This window comes from Protobothrops mucrosquamatus, unplaced genomic scaffold, assembly GCF_001527695.2.
Source record: "Protobothrops mucrosquamatus isolate PMUCROS unplaced genomic scaffold, P.Mucros_1.0 scaffold_3, whole genome shotgun sequence".
NCBI classification, from domain to species: Eukaryota; Metazoa; Chordata; class Lepidosauria; order Squamata; family Viperidae; genus Protobothrops; species Protobothrops mucrosquamatus.
Window position 1 is genome coordinate 13903 of NW_015386079.1, and position 15155 is coordinate 29057.

At 37.5% G+C, this 15155-nt stretch overlaps 1 protein-coding gene across 1 annotated transcript in view; it reads right to left on the reverse strand.

Moving 5' to 3' along the window:
* Positions 1 to 15155, reverse strand: part of LOC107284142 (calpain-8-like) — a 36200-nt gene that overhangs the window by 422 nt on the left and 20623 nt on the right. The window contains 8 exon segments of the mRNA XM_029283405.1: positions 1047 to 1102; positions 3081 to 3203; positions 6372 to 6450; positions 7308 to 7376; positions 8389 to 8453; positions 9456 to 9513; positions 11828 to 11890; positions 12817 to 12853. Of these exon segments, the coding sequence (XP_029139238.1) occupies positions 1047 to 1102; positions 3081 to 3203; positions 6372 to 6450; positions 7308 to 7376; positions 8389 to 8453; positions 9456 to 9513; positions 11828 to 11890; positions 12817 to 12853 (550 nt within the window).

The window sequence follows — 15155 nt, forward strand, 5'->3', positions numbered from 1 at the left end:
GCATAGCAAGACCTGTGGATTCTGCTTGCTAGGGAATTAGATCAATCTTCTAGGGCAGGGGTCCCCAACTTCTGGGCAGCAGCTCACCAGTGGGCTGTGAGGTGTTTGCAACTGGGCTGCAGAAATGGCAGGTGTGTGCGCGGGCGCACATGCGCATCCCCATGCATGAGTAGCAAGTCCCAGGAAGCAGGCCTTTTTTGCTATGTTTCCTGACTTGTAGAATCTTCTTCCCCTGCCTTACATGAGGTTAGCTCCATCCCTCTCAACATTTGTAAGCTGCTCAAGACCTGGCTATGTTATCATACAGGCCAGGGAGATCTTGTGATGGCCTCTGTGTTGTGATAAATATCATCCTCTCTTATTTTGTGTGCATTTTGATGGTTTTTTTTAATTGAGATTGCTTTTACGTATTTATTAAGTGCTGTATGCCACCCAGACTCACTTTCATGTAAAATAGGCAGCTATACAATTATGATAAACAAACTCTGGCATCCAAATCCATAGAGGGCTGATACAAAGATGCTACATCTTGAGTTTATTAACATTGATGTCTATACAGTGTCTTTCTTATATCTGCTAGCGGGGAAACTCTTTGGATTAAATCCAATATATTTTGTGTGGGCTGTTAATTTTTCTTGTTCTTACTGCTGATTATTAATTTAAATAAAGGTTGTTTCGGATATGGGTATGCGAGAGAGAAACAGTGGTCAAAATTTTAAACTTGATGTCTTTGGTTTCCTTGATGGTGTACTTGAGCCAGAATTGACTATAAAGGAAGGAACACACCCTCTAAAAATTAGGTTTAATTTTTGATGCTGCCCCCCAAATACATAAGTGTATATCTATCAGCTGATTATAACATGTGAGTTATAATCAGCCGATAGAAGAGTTTTCTATATTCTGAATTGTTTTTAGCAGTTTTCCCATATTTCTGGTAAGCATAATTGGAATAATTTAGCAGTTATAGTGATTTGATAATAATGCGTTATTATCACTCTGTAATGTTTTAGCCATACAGTACGAACAGTTTACTAAAGCAAATTTACCTCTGTCAAAGAAAGCTGAATTGTTCCATCCTTATCCTTATCTAGTATCTGAAATAGTAGCAGATGTTAGATTTAATGTGTGATAAGTAAAATGCATGATAAACCAAAAATTAAAAACTAAGGATAAATGGAGGTAATTAAAACCTGACCTTCAGAATCTGAGGTTCGATTACTTCTAGAATAGATAACATTTTATATGATAGTCATAGATGTTTGTATGGGGACAAACAAGCTGGAAGGTTTTCTCTACAACAGACATGTCAAACACAAGCCCCAGGGGCCGGATGCGGCCCGTGAAGTGGTTTCATGTGGCCTGCAAAGCCATCCTGGAAAGTGGACCATCACTTAACCATGAACCCGCAGTGTGCAGCAGCAGCCAAAAAAGCTAATACAATCCTGGGTTGTATAAAAAGAGGCATAGAATCAAGTTCATGCGAGGTATTAGTACCGCTTTATAAAACCCTAGTAGGACCACACCTGGAATACTGCAGCCAATTTTGGTCACCATATCACAAAAAAGATGTTGAGGGTTTGGGAAAAGAATTCAGAGAAGAGCAACTAAGATGTTCAAAGGCCTGGAGACTAAAACATACAAAGAACGGCTGCAGGACTTGGGTTTGGCTAGTCTAAAGAAAAGAAGAAATAGGGGAGACGTGATGGCCCGATGCCTGGAGGCCGTGAGGGTCTGGATGGGGAGGAACAGACTCAGACTCAACCCGTCCAAGACCGAGTGGCTGTGGTTGCCGGCGCCCCGGCATAGTCAGCTGACTCCATCGCTGACTATAGGGGGCGAAACTTTGGCCCCCTCAGATCGGGTCCGCAACTTGGGTGTTCTCCTGGATTCACGGTNCCTGAGGGATTTTAAAGGGGGTTTTAATTACTTTTAAATTGGACATATTTAAATATTTCGTTTTAATCAAATTTTAATTAAGTATATGTATATATGTTAGTATTTTATTCAATTGTCAGCCGCCCTGAGTCCGTAAGGAGAAGGGCGGGATATAAATGCAATTAATAAATAAATAAATAAATAAATAAATAAATAAATAGCAGTATTCCAGTATTTGAGGGGCTGCCACAAAGAAGAGGGGGGACACATTATTCACCAAAGCACCAGAGGGCAGGACAAAAAACAATGGCTGGAAACTGATCAAAGAGAGAAGCAACCTGGAATTAAGGAGAAACTTCCTGACAGTGAGGATAATTAACCAGTGGAACAGCTTGCCCCCAGAAATTGTGGGCGCTCCATCACTTGGTATTTTTAAAAAGAGGTTAGACAGTCACTTGTCTGAGATGGTATAGGTTCTCCTGCCTGAGCAGGGGCTGTACTAGATGACCTCCAAGGTCCCTTCCAACTCTATTCTATTCTATTCTATTCTATTCTATTCTATTCTATTCTATTCTAAAGTAAATTGGGTCAGACAGACTAATCAAAAGAACAAGTGTGATTTTATCCAATAACCAAAACTAAAAGACCCTGAGGAAGACGTTGCTCCTAATTTCAAATGTGGAGATCAGGCAGACCTTGGGCTTTAATCAAATTGACTCACTGATTTGTTCAAGTGGAAAACTTTTAACTTGGACGCCATAGTGTATACATGACATTCTGCGCATGTGTTATATAAATTCTCTGTCATGATTTCCCCTTTCTAAATATCCAAAAGCTTTTCCATATATTATAACAAATTGCTCTTCAATTGCAAATGTGTTGGACCTTCGAACTTTTAAAAAATAATACTGACTTTGGAATAAAATATTGCAATCAGTATCTTAGGCAAAAGCTATTCGTTTGATTGCAACTTTGTAAAAAAAAATAATGTGTTTTCAATGTGTGTCTGTATCTACTTTGCCAGATAAAATATATTTGGAGTCTTGTCCTGTTTATCTAATATTTCAAATAAAGACATTTCACAATAGTTTTCAATCACGGACAGGTATTTTTGTACTCAGGTGAAAAATCTTTCACCTTTTGGTAAAAATTCTTGCTGGGAGATGTAAAACAGTAGCAGTTTTTTTCTTTCTTCTTTCAAGAATACTTACTGAACAAGCATTCTAGACGAATAATACAGGCCACAAAGCCATCAAAGTCAATGGCCAGCTTGCTGCAGGCATAACGAATAATTATACTTTGCTGGATTTTGTTGCTGAGAGTGAAACCTGTGGAGAAGGAAAGCCCATAATTAAAACATGAGCATGTGATTGTGCTGATCCTCCATAATTTAATTCAGTCAGTTCAGTATAGTTTAGAACAATGTTTTTCAAAGTCAACCACTTTAAGATGTGTGAACCTCAACTCCTATAATTCCGCAGCCAGAATTTAAACAGATATTACTGGATTACTGATTATTCCTCCTGATAGGTGTGTATATTCTCAGCAAAATTATCCCCAATAGGAAGCTCTTCTGGTAATTTGGGACTGCAATTATTAGGACTTTCAGCCAGCCAGCCACTGACCCTGTTGATTTATTTTTACAAGTACTGAGGTATAATCCATCTAGAGCACAGGTGTCAAACTCGCCACATCACGTGACGTGTCGTGACGCATTGCAACTCTTTTTGCATTGCCGGCAATGGGGTGGGTGCGGCTTCGGTATGATGAAACCGGCCCGCAGGCCGGCAGTTTAACACCCTTGATCTAGACTCTAGAGGATACCAGGTTGAGGAAAATACGTTGATTTTAAAAGTAGATCAGTTGCTTACTGGGATTTGGTAAGATTTGGAAGCTTGTGAACAGAATGTTTACTTAAGTTTTATTCTTATCCCTAGGTTTTTTTTCCTCCATTGATTTTTGTTCACTAAATGCACCAGGAAAGAGGCATGAATAGGAAAACCTAAAAGAATGAATATATTTTATTAAATGTATTTTCATCAGCTGCAGGTCACTTCATTAAATGCACGGGATGGTGTCAGACTCCTCTGATTTTTGATTAGCATAAACTAATAGCATTCTTATACAATGTCCAAGAAAATGAAAATATTCTTGGGATAGATATACTGATGAAGATTCTCAGTCATCCAGATAAAATTGTCTGAATGTTGAGTCATGGCAACTGGACTTGTTTTCTTGTTGGTTTGAGACATTTTTCTGCTCATCCAAGCAGCTTCATCAGTTAGAGCAAGTCAGTTAGGCAGAGAGTCATTGTAATGTACCAACTCCTCCCACACCAACCTTAGGGGTCTTCCCCAAAGTGCATGGCAGACTTGCTCTGACTGATGAAGCTTCTTAGTTGAGCAATGAAACATCTCAAACCAACAAGAAAATAAGCCCAGTTGCCATGACTCAACTTTCAGTATTATTGGCATGCTTATTCTTAATTTATTATTTGATTTTCTTGATTGACAAATATTACTCAATTAATTTATTTCAAATATTGAAACAAACTTTGAATAGGTGATGTGTAATCCCTGGTGCAATTGCCCAGTTTCTTGAATCCAGTCCATGCCATGTCCACAAATTTGGGGATTCAGAGTCCGAGAAAAACAATGCTAGTGAAGATTTTCAGAGTATTAATCAGCTGTTATGCCTCAATAACTCTAGCTGCCAGTGCACTTCCTATATAAAGTTGAGCATTTTAGGAATAGAAGATGGTAGAGGACAGGAAGACCTGGAGGAACGTTGTCCATGGGGTCGCGATGGGTCGGACACGACTTCGCAATTAACAACAACAACAACAACAGGAAGATTGCTCTATAATATAAATTTTATCTCACATTTTTTGTTCTGAACCAGTCATGGACCTTATACTCCCTCATCAAGTCTTGAAGAGGAGTGCATCATAAGCTACTTCACAGGATCTTCCCTGTTCTTCTGTATGAAGGATAAGTACCTACTGTAATTAGAGTAGCTTTGATAAATTCAGTTCAGTGAAATGGGACCTCTGGTTGCAGGGAGACAGTTTCATACAAAACATACTTTTTCCAGCATTTGAAGCTTAATTTAAGTGCCAATTGCAGCTATCATTTGCTGGTCTAGATGGATATATGTACATACTGAAAATCAGCATTTTTCCTCTGGAGTATTTTTTTTGTTTACCCTGAATGGATACTTTTTCCCCTGTACAAAGAGTTCTGAGGCACTTTGAAGATAAAATACCATTAGCTGTTAGGGCCTAGCTGGAATCCAATGCATGAATTATTCTTCTTAGTTGGCAGAAATATATACTTCTAATTGATCCAATGGTTATGATATATAAAGTTACAATATATTTCCATTCTGTCATTCTGTTCCAGGCATTAATTCAAGGATAAGTGGAACAGGGCCACTCAGGCTGGCCCTGCATCCCAATATGCACTGATTTGTTGAGCTGAATTTAAATATGAGGTGGAGGTTTATTGCCACTATACAGAAGAAAGTGCACAAGAAAAGTAAGCAGAACCAATGCATGGTTATTGCTTTCAGCATTTGTTGCATATCATACTAGAAGTTTATTTCACTGAAACCAAGGTAGTTGTTTTCAATGCATGATATAATGGTACATATGAAAACCAAGTGCAATAAAAAGTTTAATAAAGTATCATATCTCTTTAAAAAGCTCCTAATTATTAAAGTCTCTTATGATGAGCTTCAGAATGAGGCTGATGGATGATAATGGCATGTTCTGAATTCATAAGGAGACACATGGGCTTCTGCAGAGGCAGGCAAGCGATAAAATGCATGTGGGAAATGACTGGCCGTGCATTTTGATAACTACACAGAATTCCTTTGTATATGAAAGGCCCTGATCCAGAGATCCATATATACAGTTCTGTGCAAGTGTGGGTTGTATCTTCCAAGTTGTTTAAATAACAAAACAGCACATCTGCGGAAGAGGAGAGCAGCTGGAGAACAGCAGAAAAAGGTCAGCTTTATAGGAAAATCTACAGAAAATATTCTTGGTGCAAGTAAGTATGTCCCCTAGTGTCCTATCTATGATTACATTAGGAAAAAACATTGATGATAGGCAAACTTAAAGGATCATATGCAGAATGAATGAATTACCTTTTCATGGACACGATGCCATTTATTAGCAGTTAATTTGCCCTTTTTTAACCTCAAAAATGTGTATGTTCTAAATTGTAGTATTGGTTTTAATTTAGCTTAACTTCTTTATATGTTGCATTTCTTTTTAGTATTACTATGGTTGGTTGCATAGTCAGCCAGATATTTAGACTGGATCTGGCATTTTTATCCACCTGTCAAATCATAGGATACGGAGATAATAATGAAAATGTGCTAGGTTATTATGATCTAAAGTCATTACAATAAATATACATCCCAGAATTATTTCCAAATCAGTTGTCAATGAGAAAATATTTCCTGGAGAGAAAAGGACGGGGGAAGCTGACCTGCTTCCTTGAGAGCATTTCTCATTTCATGTACATCTATGGTTCCAGAATAATTTGTAGCTAGTTTTTTATAGATTTCCTAGACCAAAAGAGAGAGAGAGGGAGACAAGCTACTGTTAGCTCTTTCAGTCTAATTGTTGTTATCTCAGCTCAACTAAAATATTAATGGCTGGTCCAGCCAGGCAGGAGAGATAGTTGTTTCTGTTAAGACTGAATGGGGAAAAGAGGATTCAATTACCTCATGACAAGCTGTGTGTCCTGGGAAGTGATTCCTATAACTCAAGTTGCTTACAAGTCAGATGATGACTTGTAAAAAATAAGCCTTTGAGAAATAATCCCTTTCTCTGCCAAAGACTGTGATGTGGAACTGAGGAACAATAAACTCTTGTTTCCCCAGATTTCTTCTCCAAATAGATATTTAAAAGCTATTCTGACCTATTAACTTATTTTGCACTGGTATACTAAATCAGGGGTTCTCAACCTTGGCAACTTTAAGACTTGTGGACTTCAACTCCCAGAATTCCTGGGAGTTGGCTGAGGAATTCTGAGGAATTCTGAGGAATTCTGGGAGTTGAAGTCCACAAGTCTTAAAGTTGCCAAGGTTGAGAACCCCTGTACTAAATCACCAAATTACTGATGATGTGTGTTGTCCTGCCAAAGTTTCATAGGATTTAACCAAGTTGTCAGCTGATCTGCAAAAATTAGCAACACAGGTAATTTCCTACCCTCTCTTGCTGAACTGAGTGTCAGATGTAAGACAACTCTACTGGATTTGGAAACAAAACTAATAAGATTTTATTCATAGTGTGAATAAAATGCATATCTCAGAACTACATGCTTATCTCAAATTACTACTTTACTGCTCAGATTTTTTCCCCAGTTTAAATAATTATCAAAGATAACATCATATTTAGAAAGGATTAGTTTGCTTTTTACCAGATATTTCTGAATCTTCATCCAAAGGATCTTGAATTCTACAAATCTCAGGGTACCATTTCCATCATTCTGGATAGTGTTAAGGTCTACTTCAAAATTTCAAATACATTTCTCTTAATGTTTTTTTTACATTCTTTCTTAAGCAAGAAATTCTGATCCCGATAAAAATGCATAGTTCATGCAGGCACATAAATCTGTAGTTTCACCACATGTAAAACAACACATTTCCTATTGCTACCTTTTAAAATAAAAATGGGTTGATCAGACCTGGACTCAATTTGAAAAATGATTGTAGTGTTGTAGAACCACATGGATTGTATTTGGGGGACAGTAAGAACCTACCACTTCCTGAAAATCTTTTGGTAAAAGACAAAGGTTAAAATCTACTTTCTAGATGCTCAAATCCATTTGGAAATTATCAGATTAGAAAACTGGTTTAGGAATAATGATTACAATTACTCAGGTGAACCTGAGGACACAGATAAACTTCCAAGTGACCTCAACAACTCTCTAAAAGAATGCAAATGACCAGCTGTCTGCAAGGAATATAAATCCTTCCATTCCCCACCATCCAGTTGGAGCTGAAGAAGCTTCTTGGATGAGAAGCGAAACATTTTCAAAGAGAAAACAAGAAAGTCCCGTTGCCCCTTGAAAAAGCACCTGGATGACCGAGAATCTCCATATGGTTACATTCTGTTACTATATTGATGTCCAAAATAACAAGTGAACTACTAGAACTGCTTTTGATTTTTCAGACCTCTCTGTATATTTTTATTATGTACGCAAAAAAAGAGTATATATGCCATGAACATTTAGATTATGCACAACAACACAGGTAACTGAAGTTAATGCACAAGAGATTATTGCAGAATTCAGGCAGAGCAAGAAAACAATCATGCAGCTGATAGTAAAGTTTTACTATCCTTGCTACCTGGCTGTTTAAATCAGTATTCTACTCTACATTTTATGCCAATAGCAAGTGAAGACAAATGCACCAGAAATGAGATGTGTAAATCTTGGCATATCTAGGCAAAAGTTCACAAGGGAAATCCAGTGGAGAAGGGTGACATTTAAAAGATACATCTAAGAGACTGATCATCTCCCTGCAGGTGTTTATGTTGAATCTATCACTTTTAATGTCTGTTCCTATACAATAAAAGAGACAAAAAATGTTATTCAAATATTTTTCTGCATCCCATGGTAACACAAGATTTTCAGGCATGTCAATCTCTCCAGTTGAAGCAAAAAAAAAGCCTTTATTTTTATTAGCTCATTTTGAAGAAAAATACCTTTCAGAAGAAAGATCACATGAGTACTGGTGTCAAGACAGTTATCTAGCAATTTCCGATTTCATTACAAAAAGTTTTTAACATTTTTATCAGTAACTTTAACAAAAACAAAAGGAATTTGAAAAGGTGACCTAGAAAAAATGTACCTTGATTGATTGTGAGTGTGTGTGTGTTTGTGTGTGCGTGTAAAATAGCTACCTTTCTGTCTTGCCAAACAAACTGAGACTAGGGGCCAGATTAGGAATATATACCCCAATGGCTGAGATACGGCTTTTTGTCACACACACAGACAACTCACCCCCTCCCAATTATAGAAAAGTGATTTGGTTCTTTAAAGAGAAACAGAAGCTGTATGCTGAATCTGGAAAAACAGAAGCTGTATGCTGAATCTGTATGCTGAATCTGTCACCCTAGTACTCTCAGAAATAACTCACTGGAATCCCAGAAACCAAGAAGTCCAGGAAAGGTGAATTAGAAGAACAGATGTTTTGAGGAGCATTATTTTTGAAGGACATTAGTAACTGGGAATTTGTGTTAGATGACGACTAATATGTACAATTTCAAGGCTATCTGCCTTCTTGGTTCTGGGTGGCTTACAAATAAAAGAGAAATATTACATATAACAAGAGAAACCCTATAGCCAAGAAGCAAGTTAATTTTATATTAGCCTGGAGTGACTAGTAGGATGTTATACTATAATCTGTTCAGAAGGTTCTTTTAAAATACTATGTCATGTTTTAAAAGGTCAGAGTCATTTTAGAGTCTTTAAAATCAAAAAGGGTGCTTGAGGGATCAGGGAGTGGTTCTATGTCACTCCTGGAAATTCTGCACTATTTCCTGAAAATCAGTTGCAACTTACTTTTTGTTATGACTTTATTCAAAATAGTCTGAAGTTCATCTGCAGTCAATTCACACTCCTGCATAAAAGAGGAAAAGTAGAGATCAAAGAGATGTACATACAATAAAAAGCAACACAGCTGTGGCCATCAAACCCTTACCCTTTGGCTAAATTTCAATCTGAAACAGCACTACAGGAAGATTCTGTAGTCAGCCAGAATCAAGTTTCATTTAATACTCCCAAATCCATTTCCTTGCAGCTAGGATCCATCAACTAAATGAGCTTTGCACATATATTGGTAGATCCTCCTAGTCAGAAAAGCTGGAGATTTCAGAAACCGCCTTGGTTTCTGAAATCTCCAGCTTTTCTGACTAGGAGGATCTACCAATTTATGTGGGAAGCTCATTTAATTGATGGATCCTAGCTGCAAGGAAATGGATGCTTTATTTCTGTAGGTTGGATGAATGTATGCAGACCTTTTGCCATGAAGATGTCACACTCATGTTACTTATGGGAACAGCTCTATATTCATATTTGTCAAGGATATGTATATATACATACAATATTTGCAAGGTAAGGCTGCTTTAACAGCCTTGGCTTACTGGAGATTGGTATTACAATGCTACATTGCTTTGTCTGACTCATAGACTATTTGCTGAATGAATATGTCAATTAAAAACTAGTCAACTGGACATCATGATAGGCTTTTTTTTCCAGTCCAGTCCAACAGATAAATATACTGTTCAGGATTCAGTCCAGGCAAGCAGCTTCCTGAACTGAATCCCAAACGAAGCTGTTTCCTTTCCATAATGTTTCACACAACATGCATGCAAACATACATGCATCCATCAATATGCCAAATAAGATGTGATATCTTTCAGAATACTTTTTCCAAATTTCTCCCTCACCCTTACCTTTTTCCCTACTTGGAAGTTTGAAAGAAAAGCAGAAGCAGTGCAAATATTGATTAATGACAGAAAGAATATTTACAGAAAAAACTGGATTTACGAAATCATAATCAGAGAAAAGGTTAATCAATTCTTCTTAACCATAATTTCTCTGGTCCATTTGCTCTCCCCTGAAGTTAATTCTCTCACTAAAAATTATAGTAGTTAGGCTAATAGGTCGTGTAACAATTTGGCAGAATTCTGCTCAGGCTGGTTGATAAAGGACTACCACTAGATGAATAAATGTGGGAAAGACCCTAGTAAGGGGTCCCCAACCCCCAGTCCGTGGACTGGCACTAGTCTGAGGTATGCCAGCAACCAGTCTGCACAAACAAGCCCCCATCTGTGAGATGCAGGCAGCATACAAATCCATACGCCCTCCGGTCCACAGAAAAACCTTTCTCCACAAACTGGTCCCTGGTGCCCAAAAGGTTGGGGGCTGCTGCCCTAATGGATGACTAAAAGGGGCAGTGCTGAGTGCAATTGGCCGCTGTACTAATGAGATTAGAGACTTGAAGTTATAGTGCTCTGGGGTAGTATCCACACAGAAAGTGTATTAGCTACCATCGGGGGTTTTTTTTTTTCATAGAATGCCCAGAACGGAGTTCCGGCACCTTTTTTGGATGGAACCTTGTGGGGTAGGCAAGGCAGGTTGTATGATGTGTGTGAGTTCTGGCACCTTTTTTTTTTTTTTTTTAAGAAAAAAAGCACTGGCTACCATTTGTTTCCAAGTGCAGTTCAGGCTGCTGGTTGTCAATGCTATCAATGCTCAGTGTGTGGCTGTCTTATTCCCCCAAATAAATTCTGAGCACCAAATCAGATTAATAGAGGAGGCTTGCTAACAGTCTCTTCCAAACAGCGGGGTACGACAAGAGGAGGCCATTCTCAGTGATTGTTTGGAACAACTTATCCTCCAAAGAAAAAATGGCCCCAAGAAAAGAATAGCCTTTGGAGATGAGGAGCTGAAATAGGAATTGCATCATTGGTGGACACTGTTTTGTGGTTTCTTTTGTATTTTATTGTGATTATTTGTATTGCATGGTATTTACGTTTTCTAGGAGTGAGGCAGTTGATAAATCTTATCATTCAATAAATAAATCTTATGGCCACATAACCCTTTGGATGTGAAGGTGTGCAGAGGTTGCCTGCATCTCCTGGGACACACATTGTCCCTGGATTGTGCTATAACCGCAGTGGGGATCCAGAAAAGGGTGCAGTTGCTTTAAGAAGTGTCAGAGAGTTGCTACATGAATCCCCCCAAAGTTACTTTTGCTTTCACATCCAAAGCACTCTGTCACTCTATTAAGCAAAGCAAATGAAGGATGATTTTATGATATCACTATAAAAACTGATTGATATGAATTAATAATACAAATCTATTAATTCAAAGTTCAAAAATATACTATTTAACTAATCTTAATATACATTTATATCTTTGTCTCTTACCTCCCTAGAAAGCTTTTGGAACACACTTTTGAACTCATCTGTATCCTTGCCTGTAACTTGAGGCTAAAAGAGAAGATATTGTAAACAGAATATTTTTACTAAAGAAGGTGACGGTTCTAGTGAAGAACACTGAGGCATTTTGACTAAGCAGGTATATAGCTTGCAGGAAACATTCTCAGAGAGTATATGGCTAAAACAGCCCAATTTGATTTTAATGATGTATTTTATATAGTACATGTTAGCTTATACCTAGCTTTGTTCATTTCTAGGCTGCCTAGCTGATATCTCTTCTATTTTCTATCCTTTAGGGTATTTCAATAAGGAGGAAAACAATTTTGACTGAGAAAAGTGAATTATAATTCCAAAAAGTATTTGCTACGAAATCCCATAAAACAGGGTATCCCAAAATTTGTGGTATCAATTTAATTTTTGTGAAAACCGACTTATATAAATATAGATGGCAGCAGCCATGCAAGCATGCTATTTTTATCAATGGCTTCCCAAAGTGGCGAGCTTGGCACCATCTCCTCTTCCTGGCTCTGAAGCACCCTCACCCAGGCCTGACCCCCCCCCCTCTTCCCTGTCAGCCATTTACATGCATAGTCACTAGTTCCTATATTTCCTTGATTCAGATGCTGCAGTCTCTACCCACCTGCCTTTCAACACTTATGGACACCGAAAAATTTAAGGAGACTCCTCCCTATATTTGTTCATCCCATCCACCCAGATGCAGGACCCACCAGAAAGTTTTGAAAATAGCACTTGTTGCAATTTAACACAATTTCTTTACCTTCGAGAAATGCAAGTCTGGATATATCTCTCATAGTCCATTAAAAACAAAACTAGGGCTGACATGTTTCTATGCCAGCCTTTTAATCTTCCAGTTTCCTTTTCTAATAAAGAGTTCTTAGATTTGGCTTGATAAAGTGATTTCTTTTATATGGACTTCAAAGTAAACATGTTAATTTGATTCTGCTTAATTTATTTACCTCATATGGATTAGCAGTGGCAGTGTGCCCAATTTCTCTGTAATTAAGAAAAATGTTGCAATTATGGTGACTTATAGTTTCAAAAAGAAATAAAATTAAATAAAAACAAGCTACAAACTTGAAATATATAATCCATGAATTTCAAAGCCAATTTAAAAGAATAGTAGAATGTCATGTGAGAATGACTATTAAAATATTCAATCTTTGGCTCTGGATGTTACAGAGTTAGTCTGTAATCTGGGGATAGTCCTGGCTTCACAGCTCTTGCTTGAGGAGCAGGTGAGAGCCTCAGCAAAGAGGGACTTTGTGCCATTTATGGGCTTTTCCTGGGTTGGCATTGCTTACTGAATTATTACAGCTCGCCCTTCATGGGACTGCTTAGGTAATCCAGCATGTAGTAGTTCATACAATTATGTCCATCATTTGATTTGGCCCTGTGAACCTCTGTTCTGACTGAGAACTGCACTACTTGCCAGTTTGTTGCCTGGTTCAAATCAAAGGGCTGTTGGTACTTTTAAAGCCCTTCATTTCAGGACTTTGGCATCCATGGGACCACCTTCTCCTAGAGATAATAATAATAATAATAATAATAATAATAATAATAATAATAATAATAATAATAATAATAATAATAATAATAATAATAATAATAATAATAATAATAATAATAATAATGATAAAGTTGGAAGGGACCTCGGAGGTCATTGAGTCCAACCCCCTGCTCAGGCAGGAAACCCTATACCATTTCAGAAAAATGGCTGTCCAGTCTCTTCTTTAAAACTTCCAGTGTTGGAGCATTCACCGCTTCTGGAGGCAGGTTGTTCCACTGGTTAATTGTTCTAACTGTCAGGAAGTTTCTCCTTAGTTCTAGGTTGCTTCTTTCCTTGGTTAGTTTCCACCCGTTGCTTCTTGTCCTGTCTTCAGGCGCTTTGGAGAATAGCTTGACTCCCTCTTCTTTGTGGCAGCCCCTAAGATATTGGAACACTGCTATCATGTCCCCCCTCGTCCTTCTCTTCGTTAAACTGATCCCTGCCCATCAGTTATGATCTCTAAGAGTGGGCTTCTTTTGTCCTGACCCTCAGAGAATGTCATGTACAAGCACTCCACAGAAGGTTTTTTCCCATCATTATCTCTTTTTCTGGAATATTATTCTCCTGATATAGCCTTTCAGAAAGCATTTAAGACCTTTTTGTTCAATGGGCCTTTGAACAAGGATGTATTTGTTTCCTTTCTGGAAGGTGAATGTTTATATCGATTTGTCTAAATCAGTGTTTCTCAACCTCAGAAATTTAGCAAGCCCACATATCTTCATGTTGCTAAGGCTGAGAAACACTGGCCAAAATATTTGAAATTGTTGGTGTTTCTAGTTCTTAAATGATTCAATATGAGAGTCATATAATTAGCATATAAATCTAGTTCAACAAACAAGCAAGTAAAGAAGCTGATGTCACCATCTAAAATGCATCAGAAAGCCCTGAACATATTCTAGATCTGTTGTGCCACCTATGCCATCTATGTTGCCTGACTTCAAAGCTGAATGAGAAAAAATAGGATCTGAAAACACTCCATCCCTTCCTGAAAGAAGGCAGCAGGGTAAGGAAGACTGCCAAAGATTCTTGCAATGTTGCCTTCTCTGTATATATTTGCCTGAAGTTAAGTTTCTTTTCTGATGCCCTTCGTGAGGCTCTCAAGAAAAGGATTTTCTCAGTGATCACAACATAATGGAGGTTAAACTTTCTAAGCAAGAATTACCTGACATTTCCTACAGGGTTGTTTTAGTAAACTAACTCTAATTTTGTTTGCGATCTTGAAAAGTGAATTGTTAGCAATGTGTATGTTTGGTACAATGTATTTGGTTTAAGGTCTCCATTAGATTTTTCTTCAAAGCTATAATTGTTTTAATTATATTTTTGCTGTTGTATTTTGTTCATTTTATTTTTGAGTCATCCTGAAAATTATGGATATAAATACCTTGAAAAAAATAAAATAGCCATTGTCAAATTTTATCATTCCTACTTAATACTAGTGTGCTCAACTGCCAGTTTGCCTTTCTTGCTACCTATAATTTCCATCTAAATATAGACTTAACTTTTCACTCTAGTCCAAAAAAATAACTTTTCTCAAGTAATTGTATAGTCAGAAGGAAGAGTCTGAACAGTTCAGTTAAAGGAAATTGTAATATTTTTCTTAATTTTTAAATAAGTTGGAAACTAAAACTGTTATCTTAATTCAAGAGGGGGCAGGGTGCTCTTTAGAGCTCTCCGCTCTCACTTTTCCTTTCCAATTTATTTTACATCTCCTTTCCTACAGATCAGAGTGACTTTGCTCTCTCCTCTTCT